The sequence below is a fragment of the Ambystoma mexicanum genome, chromosome 7p (assembly GCF_040938575.1).
Source record: "Ambystoma mexicanum isolate Mex_15411 chromosome 7p, UKY_AmexF1_1, whole genome shotgun sequence".
NCBI classification, from domain to species: domain Eukaryota; kingdom Metazoa; phylum Chordata; class Amphibia; order Caudata; family Ambystomatidae; genus Ambystoma; species Ambystoma mexicanum.
In genome coordinates this window covers 385,794,783-385,810,450 of record NC_090939.1, presented here as the reverse complement: position 1 = coordinate 385,810,450, position 15,668 = coordinate 385,794,783, and the positions used below count along the sequence as shown (strand labels likewise).

The 15,668-nt window shown below is 45.0% G+C and overlaps 1 protein-coding gene across 2 annotated transcripts in view; it reads left to right on the top strand.

Annotated features, from left to right (window-relative positions):
• RBM11 (RNA binding motif protein 11) overlaps positions 1-15,668 on the top strand; it is a 332,304-nt gene that overhangs the window by 191,375 nt on the left and 125,261 nt on the right. For both annotated transcript variants that reach the window (XM_069636426.1, XM_069636427.1), the window contains one exon: positions 15,387-15,462. In XM_069636426.1, the coding sequence (XP_069492527.1) occupies positions 15,387-15,462 (76 nt within the window). The remainder of the gene's footprint in view (positions 1-15,386; positions 15,463-15,668) is intronic.

The window sequence follows — 15,668 nt, the reverse complement described above, 5'->3', positions numbered from 1 at the left end:
GATGCACTTACATCTGCATGCTCTTCCGAGTTCCTCCGTCATGGACACCCAACAATGGCCTGCACAATCCGGGAGCAACGCCCTGCTCCAAAGAGCAGACATTTCAGACAACACGGCTCCTGTAAACCTCTCCAGTTTGTTTACAGGGGACTGGTCACTGCAGGTGGAGGTGACCCTCCGGATGTGCGGCCAAGAATCCTCTGTCACCGCAGAAGGTCTTGAATCACGTCTGGGTCACCAATTTTGCAAGACATCCAGACGACAAGACAAACACTCCTCTAGGGGTGAAAAGCTTGTTGCACCACTTTGCAAGGATTTAGTGCCCCAAATCTAAACCGAATATTTTTGCAGTTTGAGACCTCTGATCTGATTCCCATGGATTTGTCTTTCAGAACAAGCGCAGCCCTACCCTCTCTCTGCCATTTACATTCCAATCTTGTTCCACAGGCCTATGGCTTGATACAGTTAGACAACGCCACTATTCTCAGCTTCACTCCTGTGACTTGGGAAATGGAAAATGATTCAAACTCTTCATTATGGCACACTGCCACACCTCCAAAAGGGAATACAAAATGGTGTGCCTCGCTTCCAATATGGCAATGCTTTAGTGTTTCCTGCCTCCAGGCCCTCTGCCTAAATTCTCATCGTTACACATTATATTTCACTACTTACTACACAGTATAACCCATGCCCTATACCTGCGCCTACCTAAGCTTCTGGAACTACTTCAAAAATACATGTGTTGCTCCCAACTGTGCCCCCACCCCCTACAGCTGTGCACCTTCACTTTCCTTGTGCACTAATCGATTTTTCTTAGCCTGAATCGTTTGGCCTTGTATGGGATCTCTAGATGCATCCCAACAGCCTCTTGCAAAGTGCGCAAACTTGGAGAAAGCGGAAGGTGGCCAGGATTCTTGTTTTTAGCTTTCCAACGTCTGTTGAGGAAATGCTATGGCCCAGCACCCCGGGTCAGCCTTTTAGCTTTTACCATGGCAGCACAGATTAACACCAGTGTTTATTATTCATTTTTATTTATTCATTTATAATGCGCCGGTAGCCTGCAGGCATCGAAGCGCACTTCAACACAAGACAACAGCTAAAAGTGACAGGTGAAGAACAAGACAATCAAGAATCAGATAAGATAGGACTTGAATTATTTGAAAAGAGTTGTTTTCAACATTTTTCTGAAGCGTAAAAGGTTAATTTCCTGTCTTAGGTTCCCAGAGAGGGAATTCCACAACTGGATGTCGCGTATTGGAAATGGTTTGCCCATCCCCCGGGGCAGGAGACAAGGGCCTGGTCCGCTGAGCGCAATAGCCTACCTAGGGTGTAGCAAGTTATCGCTGTTTTAAGGTAGAAACGTGCATTGCCATACAGGTAGCGGTGAACAATGGTGCATGATTTGAAATTAATACGGTCCTGGATGGGCAACCAGTGAAGATTTTTCCTGTGTTTAGAGATCTGCTCCTTCCACCAAATCCTTATTTCCGGCTGAGAGATGTAAAATGAGGAATGGGGATGGACCGGAAAGGGCACGAAAGAGGGTTGGGGTGAAGCCCCTCTTTATAAAAACAAGACATGTTGATTGAAAGAGAAACATGTATTGTGTATGTATCAATATTTTGAGTGTTTCTAGGAGTTGTATGCGAAGAGGTGTGACGGGAGCAGGCATGTGGGGTGAACCCCCCAATATTTTTTTTCTTTTTTGAAAACTCTTTTTATTGCATTTTAAGATGAACAGTAGTAACAGAAACATTCCCTCCAACCCCTCTCCCTACCTCTAATCCCTCTCCCCCCCCCCCCCGGCATCGAGCAATGCCTCGCAGATCCCCGCCCTCTCGGGCAAACACCCCACGCTCAGTGTAGGTCCAATAGCCTCAAGCGCTGCGGGCACCACATTACCCTAAAATCGTCCCTAAGAAAGTCCATGATCTCTCCCCATTCTGCTGCAAAGTTCTGCACTCTATTGTCCTTGGCGAACGTAGCCCATTCCAGAGCCGCTATTTCCCAAATCTTCCGATACCAATCTTGATACTGAGGTACCTCCGGGCCCCTACATCTCTGTGTTATTGGCAACATAGCAGCCAGGACCAGTATAGTTTTGGCCTTTTCCCTACCTCTCGGTTCCCCCTGCCTCGGTGACTTTCGGAAGCCTAACAGAATGTGTGCTGGTGTTCTTTCGTCTACCTCCCCGAAGGCCTGCTCCCGTCGAATTTCTTCCCAGAAAGACTCTATCAAGTGGCATTTCCACCAAATGTGTTCTGCTGAGCCTGTCATTCCACAGCCCCTGCAGCATTTCTCCGATTTTGTGTAATGCCACCCAAAAAAGTACTTTATACCAGATTTCCTGTAATTGGGACGCTTTGGCCAGTTTGGGAATCCTCCTCCATAATTTCTCCCATTCCTCCCTAGTGATCTCGCGCCCTACAATTCGATCCCAGTCCCTCATATAGGGCTAGCTCGTGCCTACGGTTCTACGTTATTTCGCCGAATGATTTTCCATCGTGGGACTTTTCATCGCCACCCTTTCATCGCCAAAAACTCCTTTTTTTTAAAAAAATGTTTTATTTATGGGAGGCTTCTCCTCCTAACCCCCCCTTACTTAAATAATCATACCCCAAACCGCACCAAACACCCCCCCCATAAAAAAGTTTTTTAAAACGTTTTTGGCGATGAAAGGGGTGGCGATGAAAAGTCCCACGATGTAAAATCATTCAACGAAATGCGTGTATACCGTGCCTACCTTGTCTTTGTCCAAGATTTTGTAGATGTTGGATATCGGGCCTTTCGCCCCGTCATTAGTGAGAAGAAATTTCTCAAATAGGGTGGGCTCTCGTGTGGCCTCCCTTTTGACCCCTGGGTGTAGAAGCCAATGCCGTATTTGCGCATATCGCAACCTTTCCCCTTCTTGTATCGCAAATTCCCTCTTGCAGTCATAGAAGGACAGCAACTCCCCTCCACGAAACTTATCGGCCAACTTTTTGCAGCCGCCCTCCCGCCACTTGACAAATGCTCCCCTTTCCAAGCCTGGGGTGAAATCTTTATTCTCAAAGATGGGTGTGAAGGGAGATGGAAAAGTGGTGATCCCCTCGGGTCCCGCTAACTTGTCCCAAGTGTCGGCCATAAATTTGGTAATGAAACTCTTATATAAATGCCGGGGTCTACACAGCCGATCCCGGCGAGTTTCTTTAAAGAACTGGGAGCATTAACTAAGAGTTTCAAATGGGAGGGGAAAAGACCCAGGGTGGGAATTAGGCTTCTACGGGCAGCTAGGGGAGAGGGAGGTTTGGCCTTGCCAAATTTTAAGCGTTATTACGAAGCAACCCAACTTCGCATCATCAGGGAGTGGTTGAGGGGAGAGGAGGCGGTGCATGACAAGATATGGGTGAAAATGGACAGGCCGGTGGCTCATCGCAACTTAGCAGAAGTGCTGTGGGCCCCCCCCCCCAATATTTAACCTTTCAATTTCTTAACCTGACGATGCTACACTTTTTTTAAGTAATGCATTTTTCCTTTCAAAACAGACATGTCAGCCTTTGTACCAGATTGACCTTTTTACTGTTTAATATGTAGAAGTCATTTCAACCTGTAAAGCAAGTCGATCTTGTTACCAATTGACATGGGGATTTTTTTGATTGAGATCAAGACATGCAACCAGCTAATCCAATCCTAGTGGCTGCGCTCTGCGCCAAAAATTGCAGCACATCGCCAACTATCCTGAGCCTCATTTCATAAAGTGGTGCCTTGCTTCTCTCCAAGTTTCCGTACCCCATTTCCCACTTCCTGTGCACTTCACTGTACTCGTTTATTCAGTGATCTGCCCAAAGCATATGATGTTAGTACTCTGTTTGGGACCAATACCACAACCAACAGGTTGAAGTCTCTTGTCCAAGGAACACTGATCTCCCCTCCCCCTTCTGTAACTGTGATTGCTGCAGCGCAAGAGTTGGCAGATTGTTCTGGTTATGTGCCCAAAAGTCTCTCTCTAAAGCTCCTTTTTAATCTACCACACATAGCCGCAGGGCAAATAGAAGATGGCTGTGGCACTGTCTCTGTCTCTGACGTGTAGCAGAGCCCTGCTTCTTTTCAATTCACTTTTCCTCCTCTCCCACTGTTTAGGGCTTCTGTGAACAGCGGTCAGCAGCTGCAGAATATTCACCAAGGCATTAAGTTCGCTCAATTTGCGGGCAGATATGTATTTGTGCGCAGTGAAATGAAGCTTCCACAAATCACACAGGAGTCGTTGGTGAAGTTCAACACTTCCATTCACTGCAACAGAGTGGGTGAGGATTACGCATATTGTGTACAGGTGGTTCAATCTAGAAACCATAAAGGATACCAATAATAAAGATGTCATGATGGGAAACTCATGTAAATGAAGAACCCATCCTATTTGAATGCTGGTCTTCATTAATATTCCTCAACAAGTACACTGTCTATAGGAAATAGTGCCCAGTATGCTTCTTCGATCAAGCTTACAGACTGTAGTATAGCAGCATTCACTCTTATTGAAGCCCACAATCGTGCTTCTTTAAGCAGTGCCAGGGTTAACTGCAAGCTCAGTTCTAGACCTTTCCTATCAGAAAGTACTGTGTTCTCTGCTGCCCACCGATCGCTGGCCCTTGATTTACTGTACAAACCAGGCTCAGCTAATACACTCTAGTCGCTGGTTGCCTACCTGAGCTGATGTTGATATATTTTTGCACACTTCTACCAGAAAGTATTTCTTCCCTCTTGGTTATGGTTTTGCCCGTCTGCTTCAGTTTAACTCCGCCGCCAAGGGTCACCCTTGTGGGCCATTATCTTGTTTCAGCGTTTGATCTTCTCTCAGCATCTGGAATGTATCCCCCAGTGAGATTTGTAGTTCTCTCCTTTCCTGTGTCTGGTCTCTTCCAGTGTCTAAGATAGAGCCCTCTACAGACTGGCCTTCCTCTCCTCCCGTTTCTGGTCTGTCGGGATCTGAGATCAAACCCTCAGCAGGCTTGTGGCTTTCTCTTCTCCTCTATTTCTGTTCTTTTCCACAGTCTGAAATATAGTCATCATCAGGCTCTTGGTCTTCTATACTGCTCTGTCTGATCTCTACCAGTGTCTGAGATATAGCACTCTGCAGCCTCTTGGGTATCTCAAATCTTTTTATTCCCAGGTTCTGGCTCTTTTTGGCTATCCTTCCCTCCTTCTGCCTCCAGGTGTGCCTGGTCTGTGACTCCTTGCAGGCCGTTTCTCTTTTGTATGGTAAACCTGATTTTTACAATCTAATCTTTAATGTGCCCATCCTAATCTTGAATGTGCACGTCCCCCTTATGTCAGAATCCCTGTCCATTAATGTTTTTCCCTCTTTCCACTGTCTCCTTGACTAGTGTTTCAGTTAACCCCCCCACCCCTATTGTGGTGGAATCTTAATATCCTGTACCGGTACAACGGAAGGCTTCAATTGGAAGTAATGGTTCCAGTATGTGGCACTGGAGTCATGCAACTGTGTGCAAGGACTCACATTTGTTGACAGACTTGCATATCCTTCATGTGGATGCTAAATGCTTTCCAAATTTCATATTCCCTTCCCTCACCAGAAGGAGGCAGAACCTTTTACAGTGAGCAATTCCTGTGTGGGAAATAGTTAGATTGATATTTTTTATTACAGAAGTAAATGAGCTGGAGGGCTGGATACAGACGATTTTTACATTGTTAATCTTCCATTTCAGCTTCATGCTCTGTCTCCAAGAGGAGTAAAGGGGCTAGTGATCAGTCTGCACGCAAGCAACTCCTCCTTGAATATATAGTAGGCAAACGGGGCTTGTCCCGGTTTCGTTTTGTCTTGATGAATGGAACAGTAATACTACAAAAATGGGTTGACCATAGAGCTTTTGTTAGACTCTAGATTGTTAATGTATGCTTTTAGTCTTTATGGCTTGACCCTGATTGAATACATTGAGGACCAGCGGTTGACCGTTTTGTTCCAAGTATTTCTTTGCAACGTGTCTGTGACTGTTTGACACAGGAGTCTATTCACCGTCCGTGCCTTACTCTTTACCCGGCTGGGAGTATTCTCTGCTTACTGCAACAGGATCGCTAGTTCCCCTGGGTTTATTTTTATTCATTTAGAATTAAAATCCCCTAAAAAGCATTAAAGCAAACGGAAGAATGGGTGCAGGTTGTCTTCAAAATGTATCCGAGATTTCATTCTGAGCCCTTACAAGGAGTTCGAGTGGAAGCAGGAGGAGTAGAGCCAAAGAGTTCAGGGGACATTGAAGAATGGTATGCAGGAAATAATGACTGGCATAAATTGTCACATCAAAAAGGGGCTGTTGGGGTGAAATAGGTACATTCCGACCTGTATTTCATTAGGGCATGGGTTAGGGATCGTTCCCTCAGATGCCTTATCAGAAGGGACGATCTCCGATTTGTGATCTCTGGAGTCTCACGATTTCAAACACATTGGTGATAGTTGTTAGTGTTACCAGAATATATGCAGGTTCCGTGTATCGCGGCCTTGCAGTGAGGGGGTGGAGAGGGGTGGAGAGGGCATGATTGGGTCAGCAGAGATGAATGGGACACTGGGGCTGGAGCAGGCCTTGGTCTCACATTCTGAGATGAGCACATTTTGTCAGGACTTGATACTTGCTAATTGCAACAATGAATGGCTGTGTTTCCGTGAGAACAGGAATCTCCCTGCGCTGTCACAGGGTGGAGGTGGCGGGGTCCGGCAGTGCGCGGCTCTGGGAGAGGGAGCGTGGACATTTCGGCAGAGGGCCTAGAAAAAGATGCCGTTTGCAAAGATACGAAATGGAGTCCAGCCTATACACATTGGCACAACGGTTGTACACTTATATCCAAAATGAGAAATGTAAATATTCACATGAGGGGCAGAGAACTCCCCCCTTAGTTCATAGACCATTTAGCTGGTGCAGGGGGACGGAATATACCAACTCTCCCAACATTCCCCCCTTTCATTACTTCTAATGTATCGAATACTTGGTTCCATTCCATCTACGTTCCTCTGCCATTCTTAGGTTTCGTCCCACACTGTGGTGCCCTTAATTGGTATCCATGCCCTGCAGACATTTCTTAAACTCTCCCCACGACGAGCATACTCTTCAGGAGTACAGGACATATGTATACAATACCTGTCCCCATCTAAATCTACCCACACCTCCCTGTGATTTTCCAAATCTTGTGGCTCTTTAGTAGTTGTGTGGTACAGATTGTCAATTATATCCCCAGTATTATATATATATAGCTACCATGCGAAATTTTGGCTCATCACTCTCCCCCGTTTGTACTTGTACTTGTGCATCTTGCATAATATGAGGACCTCTGTCAGTCCCTTTCTGGCTGCCAATCGTCACCATCATCATTGCACTATTAAGAATTGTTTTGACACAGCACAGGATCCCTAGCTGGCACACACAAAAGATCAACAAAAGGAAAACGATGATGGGAATTAGCATCTTCATCACAGTCGCAAGCCGCAATGGAAGCCACTCGAATGCTGAGGTAAACAAGTCTGTTGGTTGCACACCACCTTCCTTTTTCATCCTTACACCGAGCTCATGTACTGCTTTGATGACGTGTGAGTGTGCCATTTTCAGCGTCAGCCGAAGGTATAAATGTGCAACATGCGCTCCCGATATTTTTGGCAAACACCACCTTCCATTGCCATGAGTAGGTTGAGCACGTACCTATTCTGCATTGTCATTAGTCTTAGTGCTCTTACCTCCACCTTGACGATATTAAACCCCTCTTCAGTGTCGTTTGCCAGTTGTATGAGTTCCCAGCGCACGATTTGAAGCCATTTGGCATTTGCGCGGGCCTGGATACTGGGGATCAGTGATGCAAAGAATGTCTCTGCTGAGTTGAATAACTTGTACTCAGCAGGGATTTGCGCCAGGAGATCAGAAGAGTCTTTAGAGATGTAGTTGGATATTTGCTTTTTTCGTGACACTTGTTCGTGTAGTTTTTCTGTCAGCACATTCACAAGAGGTGATATTTCTTCTCCCTGTTGGGGTACTTGTCATAGTTTGTGTAGGACCGTGTCCCCTGCTATATGCTTTTCCTGGGACCACCGGCAGTGCGGAGTGTAACGTTGCCAGAGCACAGTCACCATTCCATGAAGGCGGGAGATGCAGGTATGCCTGTTTGCCGCATAACCAGTATTGGTCCATAAGAGCCACTGTTGCTTTTTTCAGAACAACAATGGTTCTGTTGCAATGTGTTAGAGCCCATGGGTACATTTCCTTTTGCACGAAAGCAAAGTTCATATTTCTGCTAATGGTGGATCTGTATTGGCTACTCCAGGGCGGTAACCCACGTTAGTTTAGAGATGTGTTCAGTCCATATTTTTGCACTCGTGTTATTCATCCACTACAGTGTATTGTCTGACAGGCCGTGCAGCCCTTCTGCCTTGCACATGAATGTTGACTGCTGCCATTTGTTCTCTGGGTGGAGTCCCCTTCTTGCATATTCTGAAGTCAGGTGGGAGGAGTTTCATGCGTATTGTGTGTACCGGAGAAGTCTCTTTTATCCTACACAGTGCAAGATGAATGAGACATTGTTCTTCCACAATGGGAGTTTCTTGAGGTACTAAAACCTTAGGCGTCCCCGATGGGTGTAGTATCAGGGAGCAAACATAACGGCTCCCATTTGTTGCTTGTCGTCCAGTGGCACTCATGTCTGAGTACCATTTATTTGATTGTCCTGGATGGTGAATGTCTTCCATTTTGTCCTGCCCCAACCCATTGTAGGCATCATATTTATATTGCTTCGTTTGTCTTTTGTTCCTACTAGTTTGCTGCCGGATACTTTTCCAACCTAAAGTTCGTTTACACATTTTGGTTGAAGTACACAGGGTCTCTCGTGCATTGGGCGACAAAGGGCAGTACAATGGGAATCATTTTGATTTTACCATTCCACTAAGGTCAGTGGTTTGCTGCCAATAAGGGGTATTTGATAGGTCCTATGGAGTAGCAGTGGGGAACATATCATACATTTGGACCAGCCATGAGTTAGTTACATCGTTTGGTTGTGAGGTGGCCCGTGATAGAATAACTGCTTGTCCTAGGACATTGTTTTCATAAAGTTCATTAAACACACTGCTTTCTGTTTCTGGGGTTATTTTGGTTGCATTTTCAGCAGCATGGGGGAGCATTGTGTTATTCCACATTTAATTTAATTCCTTCCTGAATTTGTTTTCCCCTTACCCGCTTGGCTTTTATCACCTATAATAAGACACTCCTCAAAATATCATTAATCCAATCATCGCACTACTGAAAATAATTGCTACAACATAGAGGCCACAGTCATAACTGTAGGCCCTTGTTGCACTTATTCTACTCCTATTACTACCTATCTGAGACTACCTATCTGAGGTATTCCATTAGTCAGTGGCATCGTTTCCACCATTGTAGCACCTGTAGAAACAGAAAATAAAAACACAAACGTGGTCAGGGATTAATGAACCGACAGAAAATAAGAAATGTAAAGAGGCACATTAAGAAGAAACAACAATTTCATAATATACTGTTGTTTTTTATTTACACCTGTTATTCCTCTTTTATATGCATATTTCAAATAATATTTATTTTACTACTAGCTGGTAAGTTTATAGTTTTGCTATTTTACTACACTACCACATCTTTCATTTTCCTGTGGTGTTTCTGCTGCTACGCTGTTGTGTGCTTTCCTGGCGTCTGACAGGTGCACCCAATACTTGAGCCCTTTTACTTTTACTGCTAATGGGGTAAAATAGATCACTTTGTAGGGTCTATGGAACCTGGGTGCGTTCCACCACCTTACAAAGCTGCGAACATACACTAGTTTGCCGGGCAAGTGTGGTTTTGTTGGGCTGTCAGGGGCTGCAGTTGTATCTGTTTCGTTTTCTCTTGTGAAGAGCGGTGCAGTCTGTTTGGCATTGCATCGCACTGCCTTTGTTAGTTGCGTGAGGTATTCCTTGAATTCCTCTCCTAGAACAGTTGCTGTTCGATGGGCATCTGACATTCCTCTTACAGGTGAAAGTGGAGTTTGCATTCTCCTACCAGTCACTATTTCATGGGGCAACAAGTGGTGGTCTTTACTGGGCTGTGTGCGCAGCTGGAAGAAGGCTAAAGGTAAACAATAGATCCAATTTTTCTTCAGGGTGTGACATAAACGGCCTCCTTAAGAGTAGACTGTCCAAATTATTTTTTCTACCACTGAGTTAGCTTGCAGGTTGTATATCAAGCAGATTTTGTTTTATCCCTAGTAGGGAGGTCACTTCTCTGAAGAGATCATTTACAAACTGTTGTCGGATCGTATGACATCACATATTCCCCAACGTGGGAACACCTCTCTCACCAGGAATTTAGCAGCACAGCTTGCGTCTGGGTGGGCACATAGTCCTGCTTCCACTCAGCGTGAAAAGGGACAGACCACCACAATCAAATATTTTGCTCCATTACATCTGTCTCTCTCCCATGTCTGAATAATCAATGTGCAGTTTGCGGAAGGGTCCCACTGGACGCGGCAGTGTGCCACATATTGTTCTCAGTGTCATCCCAGAATTGAAGGTTTGGCAGGTGGTACATTCAATGAACATCTTAGTGAGATATCCCTGGAGGTTTGGTACAAATCAATCTTCCTGGATATCCGCAGCAATATGCTGTTTGGGTGTGTGGGGCAGGGAAATGCAATTGTTGAAACGCTATCTTTAATAATTCTACAGGCATCACTGCTTTTCCTGTGCTATCTTGTCTCCATAAGAGATCGTGGGAGATTGGGTGCACCCTCTCTTTGTCCATAATTCTTGTTCTTGTGGCAGTGCTCTTTTTTGGATCTCTATTATTTGTGCTATCGGTAAGGCATTGCTCTGTGTGTTCTTGTACTTTCTCCTTTAGTACACACTTGATTGTCTATGGCTTTTGGAAATATGCTGCTTGTTTGGCAGCAGCGTCTGCCGCTGCATTCCCAAGTGATATTTCGTCATTGTTATTTGTGTGTGCTTGGCATTTTACCAACGCTACTACTGAAGGCTCTGCTAGCGCTGTAATCAGTTTGAGTAATGCCTGCATGTTGTACTGGGGACCCATCTGCTCTCTTGAACCCCCTTCTCCTCCACTGCGATATACCAGCATGTACCATAGTGGTTACATATGCTGAGTCAGAATATATTGTTACTGCGCACCCTTTTGCTGCGTGTAGTGCTTTCATTAGGGCAAGTATTTCTGCTTCTTGAATGGAGTAGTGCATTGGTAAACGTTTCTGTACCAGTATTTCATATTCTCCTTCCTCCAATCGTACTACTGCAGCCCCCACATGTTTTTTACCTGTCTCTGGCCAAATTGATGCTGACCCATCCACAAAATATACTTCTCCCTCCTCTAGTGCATTTTCTCTCACCTTAGCGATATCGTCTCCATCCCCTTCAAATGTGGCACAATCATGTTCTTGTATATCTTGCACTGTGCATGGCTCTGTAATGATGTTGCTGGGTTTACTGTTTTGCAACGGACCACATGGACATTGGGGCTTGAGATAATTATCTCATAAGCTGATGCTCTTTGGGTGGTAAGTGTGGACTTTGATCGTTCAAGAATGGCAAACCGAGAGTGTTCGACGTACAATGTGACAGAGCAGCCCTTTACAATTGTAGTGCTTTTCTCTAATGCAAATGCAGCTGCTGCAAGAGATTCCTTGCATTACTCAATCGAGTGTGCTGCTGTAATATGCTAGGGGCTTGTGTCCCAGTGATGTGTGTCAACATTGCAGTCATGAGTGTCCCATTAGAATGTCAGAATTAGTAAAATTCTCGCTCATAGTAAGGTGTCGCCAGGACAAGGGCAGTACTTATCAGTTCTTACAATGTTGTGAATGCTGTGTGCATTTCAGGTGTCCATTTTATTGGAACCTTTTCTTTTTGGGCTTCTTTCAGGCTATTGAGTAGCGGCCTTGTGTGCGCCGCATAATCCAAAATCCAAGCACAGCAATAGTTGCAGATGCCAAGAAATGTTTGATTTCTACAGTATGCGGCGTCCCAGCTGCTCGCACTACTGCTGCTCTATCTGGCACTATCATTTTATCATCCTTTGAGATGAGCTGACCTAGGTAAACTACTTCTGCTAAACAGTACTGCAATTTACTTTTATCTACCCTGTACCCCTTGCGGGCCAATAATGTCAACAAAGTGATAGTCTTTTCTGCACCTTTCTTCTCCTTCACTGCATACTAGGTCATCCACATACTGTATAATGGTGCTCTATACTTTGATGTTGCCATGGTCTTCATGGAGTATTCCATTGAATATGCTTGGGTTCTCAAAGTACCCTTGGGGCAATCTACGGTGTTCATATCTCCTCCCTCCTATAGTGAATTCTGTTGGGTATTGTGACTCTGGATCGAGGGGTACTGAGAAAAGGGCATTTTTGAAGTCCAATACTGTAAAGTGGGTTGCCTTTTTTCAGATGCTCGCAATCAGGCCAACTCAGCTTGAGTAGATGTTGGTACCCTCTCTAGATCTCTGGTTGTCAGGCCTGTGGTGGTGGAAGGTATTGATAGTTAGGCATAAGGAGGGGGTTGGCTTGCGACTGAAGTTGCAGGTGTGCCACCCCCCGGCACCTATACTGAATCCGGGTACCCCTCTGAGGGCTGCCTTGGGAGCGGATATAACCTTTTAGGCTCCTTATTTTCTCCCCCCCCTTACTATCTCCCTCCTTAATCAGCCCCTGTCCTTCTCTTTACTCTGCACAACAGGATTTTCCTCAAACATCTTCCAGAGGTCTAAAACCTTGCTTCTATTTTGGAGTTGCTTCCCTTTGTATTTGGTTATTAAATGGGTGGCAACATGATCTAGTATCCCCTTATCGAAGGACTCCTCTTTTGGCCAGGCACGGGTCGCTTCCTCCCCCTTCAGTTCCGCCAACCACTCATTATGATATTTTTTAATCTTCTCTTGACATAAGAGGAGGTTTTTACAGATGTGGGACAATGGGGTGTCTATCCCCATGTCTGATCAAAGTACGTGCTTTCTTTTCTCTTCCCTCAGTTAACCTTTCCTACTCCAGGGGTAATACAGGAGTATGTGTTTTGTTACTTCACCCCCCTATAGTACGTATTATCTTAACAAAACACAACCAACAAATGTTTAAACAATTCAAGACACTCAAACATAAAGTTTTTTTTACCCTTGCCCCACACTCCCTTGACCCCCCTTTCACACGTTCTCCATTCACATCACTTGTGCCCCTCCTTTGCCGTCTTCCACAATATCAAGCAATAAGGAAAAAATAAGACCTAAAACAACAACTCTTGTTTACTATCTAGCCTACTCCTTATATGAGGCTCCTACTTATTCTCTTTTAATCTCTGCATTGGTCGGGAACGTGTAACCCGGCGCCGGCTTCTATCTCTTTTCAGAGCTAGGTTCCTGTATCTCCTCTTCAACTTATTTCTCCATATATAAGAAAAGAAATGGCCATACAAAGAAAATACAAGTTCTTAAATGCTCATCTCACTCACTCACACTCCAACCATGCGTGTTCCTTTTCCCCTTATAATCCAGCCTCCCAATCATATACCCTTATTTGTTCTTCCTGTGCAATTAGTACTCGCGTGCCGGTGTTCCTCCAAGACCCTCTGTTCGTGGTGTATCGCGAGGGGGCCTCCCCGTGGCGGGCCCTGCACAGCTCCGGCGAGCAGTTGGGTATTTGCAAAGCAGGGATGCACAGGCCCATCTCGGGAGCGTACGCTTTTGTTGCATGTCTGCCAATCGTAGAGTAGTGGCCTTCCACGGGTAGCCCTGGATCTCGCCGCAGGTACAGAAGTGTCTCCTGAACTATCGCGCATAAGGGGTCACCAAACGAAGGTTGGCACCTTATCATGCATGTGTCCCAATAGACAGAATAAAATACACACCCCACTGGGGAATAAGACCAGGAGAGTAATTGCATGGAAACAAAAAAAATTTTTACGCAAATAAATGGAAGCAAAGAGCTCTGCTACCCGAGAGCGCTCTGCTGACAGATGCATTGGCAGCACATTTTAAGGGTACCAAGCCTCACAAGTGATGTCATACATACAAGACGATCCGAAAATCATGATTGGTTAGGCACTTGTATTCCTCCCAGCCCCATAGGGGATGCCTGGGTTGCATTGGTGGATGTCTCCTCGTCCGTCACAGGACACATGGTCAGCTGGGCGCATCCTTGCAGGGTGAAGGTCAGGCGATGTCCGCAGAGATGATGGAGCGCTATCTAACTAGGCTAAATGACAGAGCTCGGCATGCAAGCAATAATGACTGGCATAAATTGTCACATAAAAAGGGGGCTGTTGGTGTGAAATGGGTACATTCCGACCTGTATTTTATGGGGGCATGGGTTAGGGGTCGTTCCCTCAGATGCCTTATCAGAAGGGACGATCTCTGATTTGTGATCTCTGGAGTCTCACGATTTCAAACACACATTGGTGAAAGTTGTTAGTGTTACCAGAATATATGATCATCGTAAAGTAGGTATATGGAGGGCAAAGGCGAGGTGGTGCGAGGGAAGGGTCTGGAGACCAGATACGTTCAAGGAGAATAGGGGGCATCGGTTTAGTGTATCGCAGCCTTGGTCTCACATTCTGAGATGAGCACATTGTGTCAGGACTCGATACTTGCTAATTGCAACAATGAATGGCTGTGTTTCCGTGAGAACAGGAATCCCGCTGCGCTGACGCAGGGTGGAGGTGGCGGGGGCCGGTCGTGCACAGCGCTGGGAGAGGGAGAGTGGACATTTCAGCAGAGGGCCTAGACAAAGATGGCGTTTGGAAAGACACAAAATGGAGTCCAGCCTATATACATTGGAACAACGTTTGTACACTTGTATCCAAAAGGAGAGATGCAAATATTCACATGAGGGGCAGAGATAACTCCCCCCCCCCCTCCTTAGTTCATACACCATTTACCTGGTGCAGGAATGGTGCAGGGGGCGGAATATACCACCTCTCCCCAACAGTGTACATCTTTATTCTCCACCCTGCATGAATATACGTATGTTTAACTATCTTCTTACGTTTCCAGGTTTTTTATTTCATGAATGCAATCCTATACAAAGACCCACTATTGGTTACTAATGTGGAGATAAAAGTGCTACATTTAATATCCTATATTATGCAGTACCATGTCAATGCATACTTGTTCGAAGCACCTGTATACTCGTTATTGCCCATTAGTGTCTGCCTGTTAATGTTAATAGTGGAGGTAATTTAAAATCTCTCCCTCACCTTAAGAAGAAAATAAAAAAGATGCATCTTTTTATAAATTTTCTAACAATTGTATCACTACTTTTGGATATTGCTGCAGTTTAACAATATATGAATAAATGAGTGTACAAAGCGACGTGTGTTAGAAATTGTACCAATTGATATATATTTTTATATTACAGGGAGCTCACACTTAATAGAGATGAACAGCCCTTACCAGGGTACAGACAACACAAACAGAGATCCTTCTACAAATAGGTTTGTATTTATTAATTGCCATTGCATATTAAGACAGTGAGCGAATGGTGCGGCATTATGCAGACATTTGAAAATGCACTATTTAAAGGTATCTGTCCTTTTAAAAATTCACCATTGGCAGTCATTTGTGAAGATTTCTGTTTTTTTCATGCAAGTTATCTGTTTCTGCATGCATTTTGACGCCTCTTTGCTAGCTGCATTGCTTG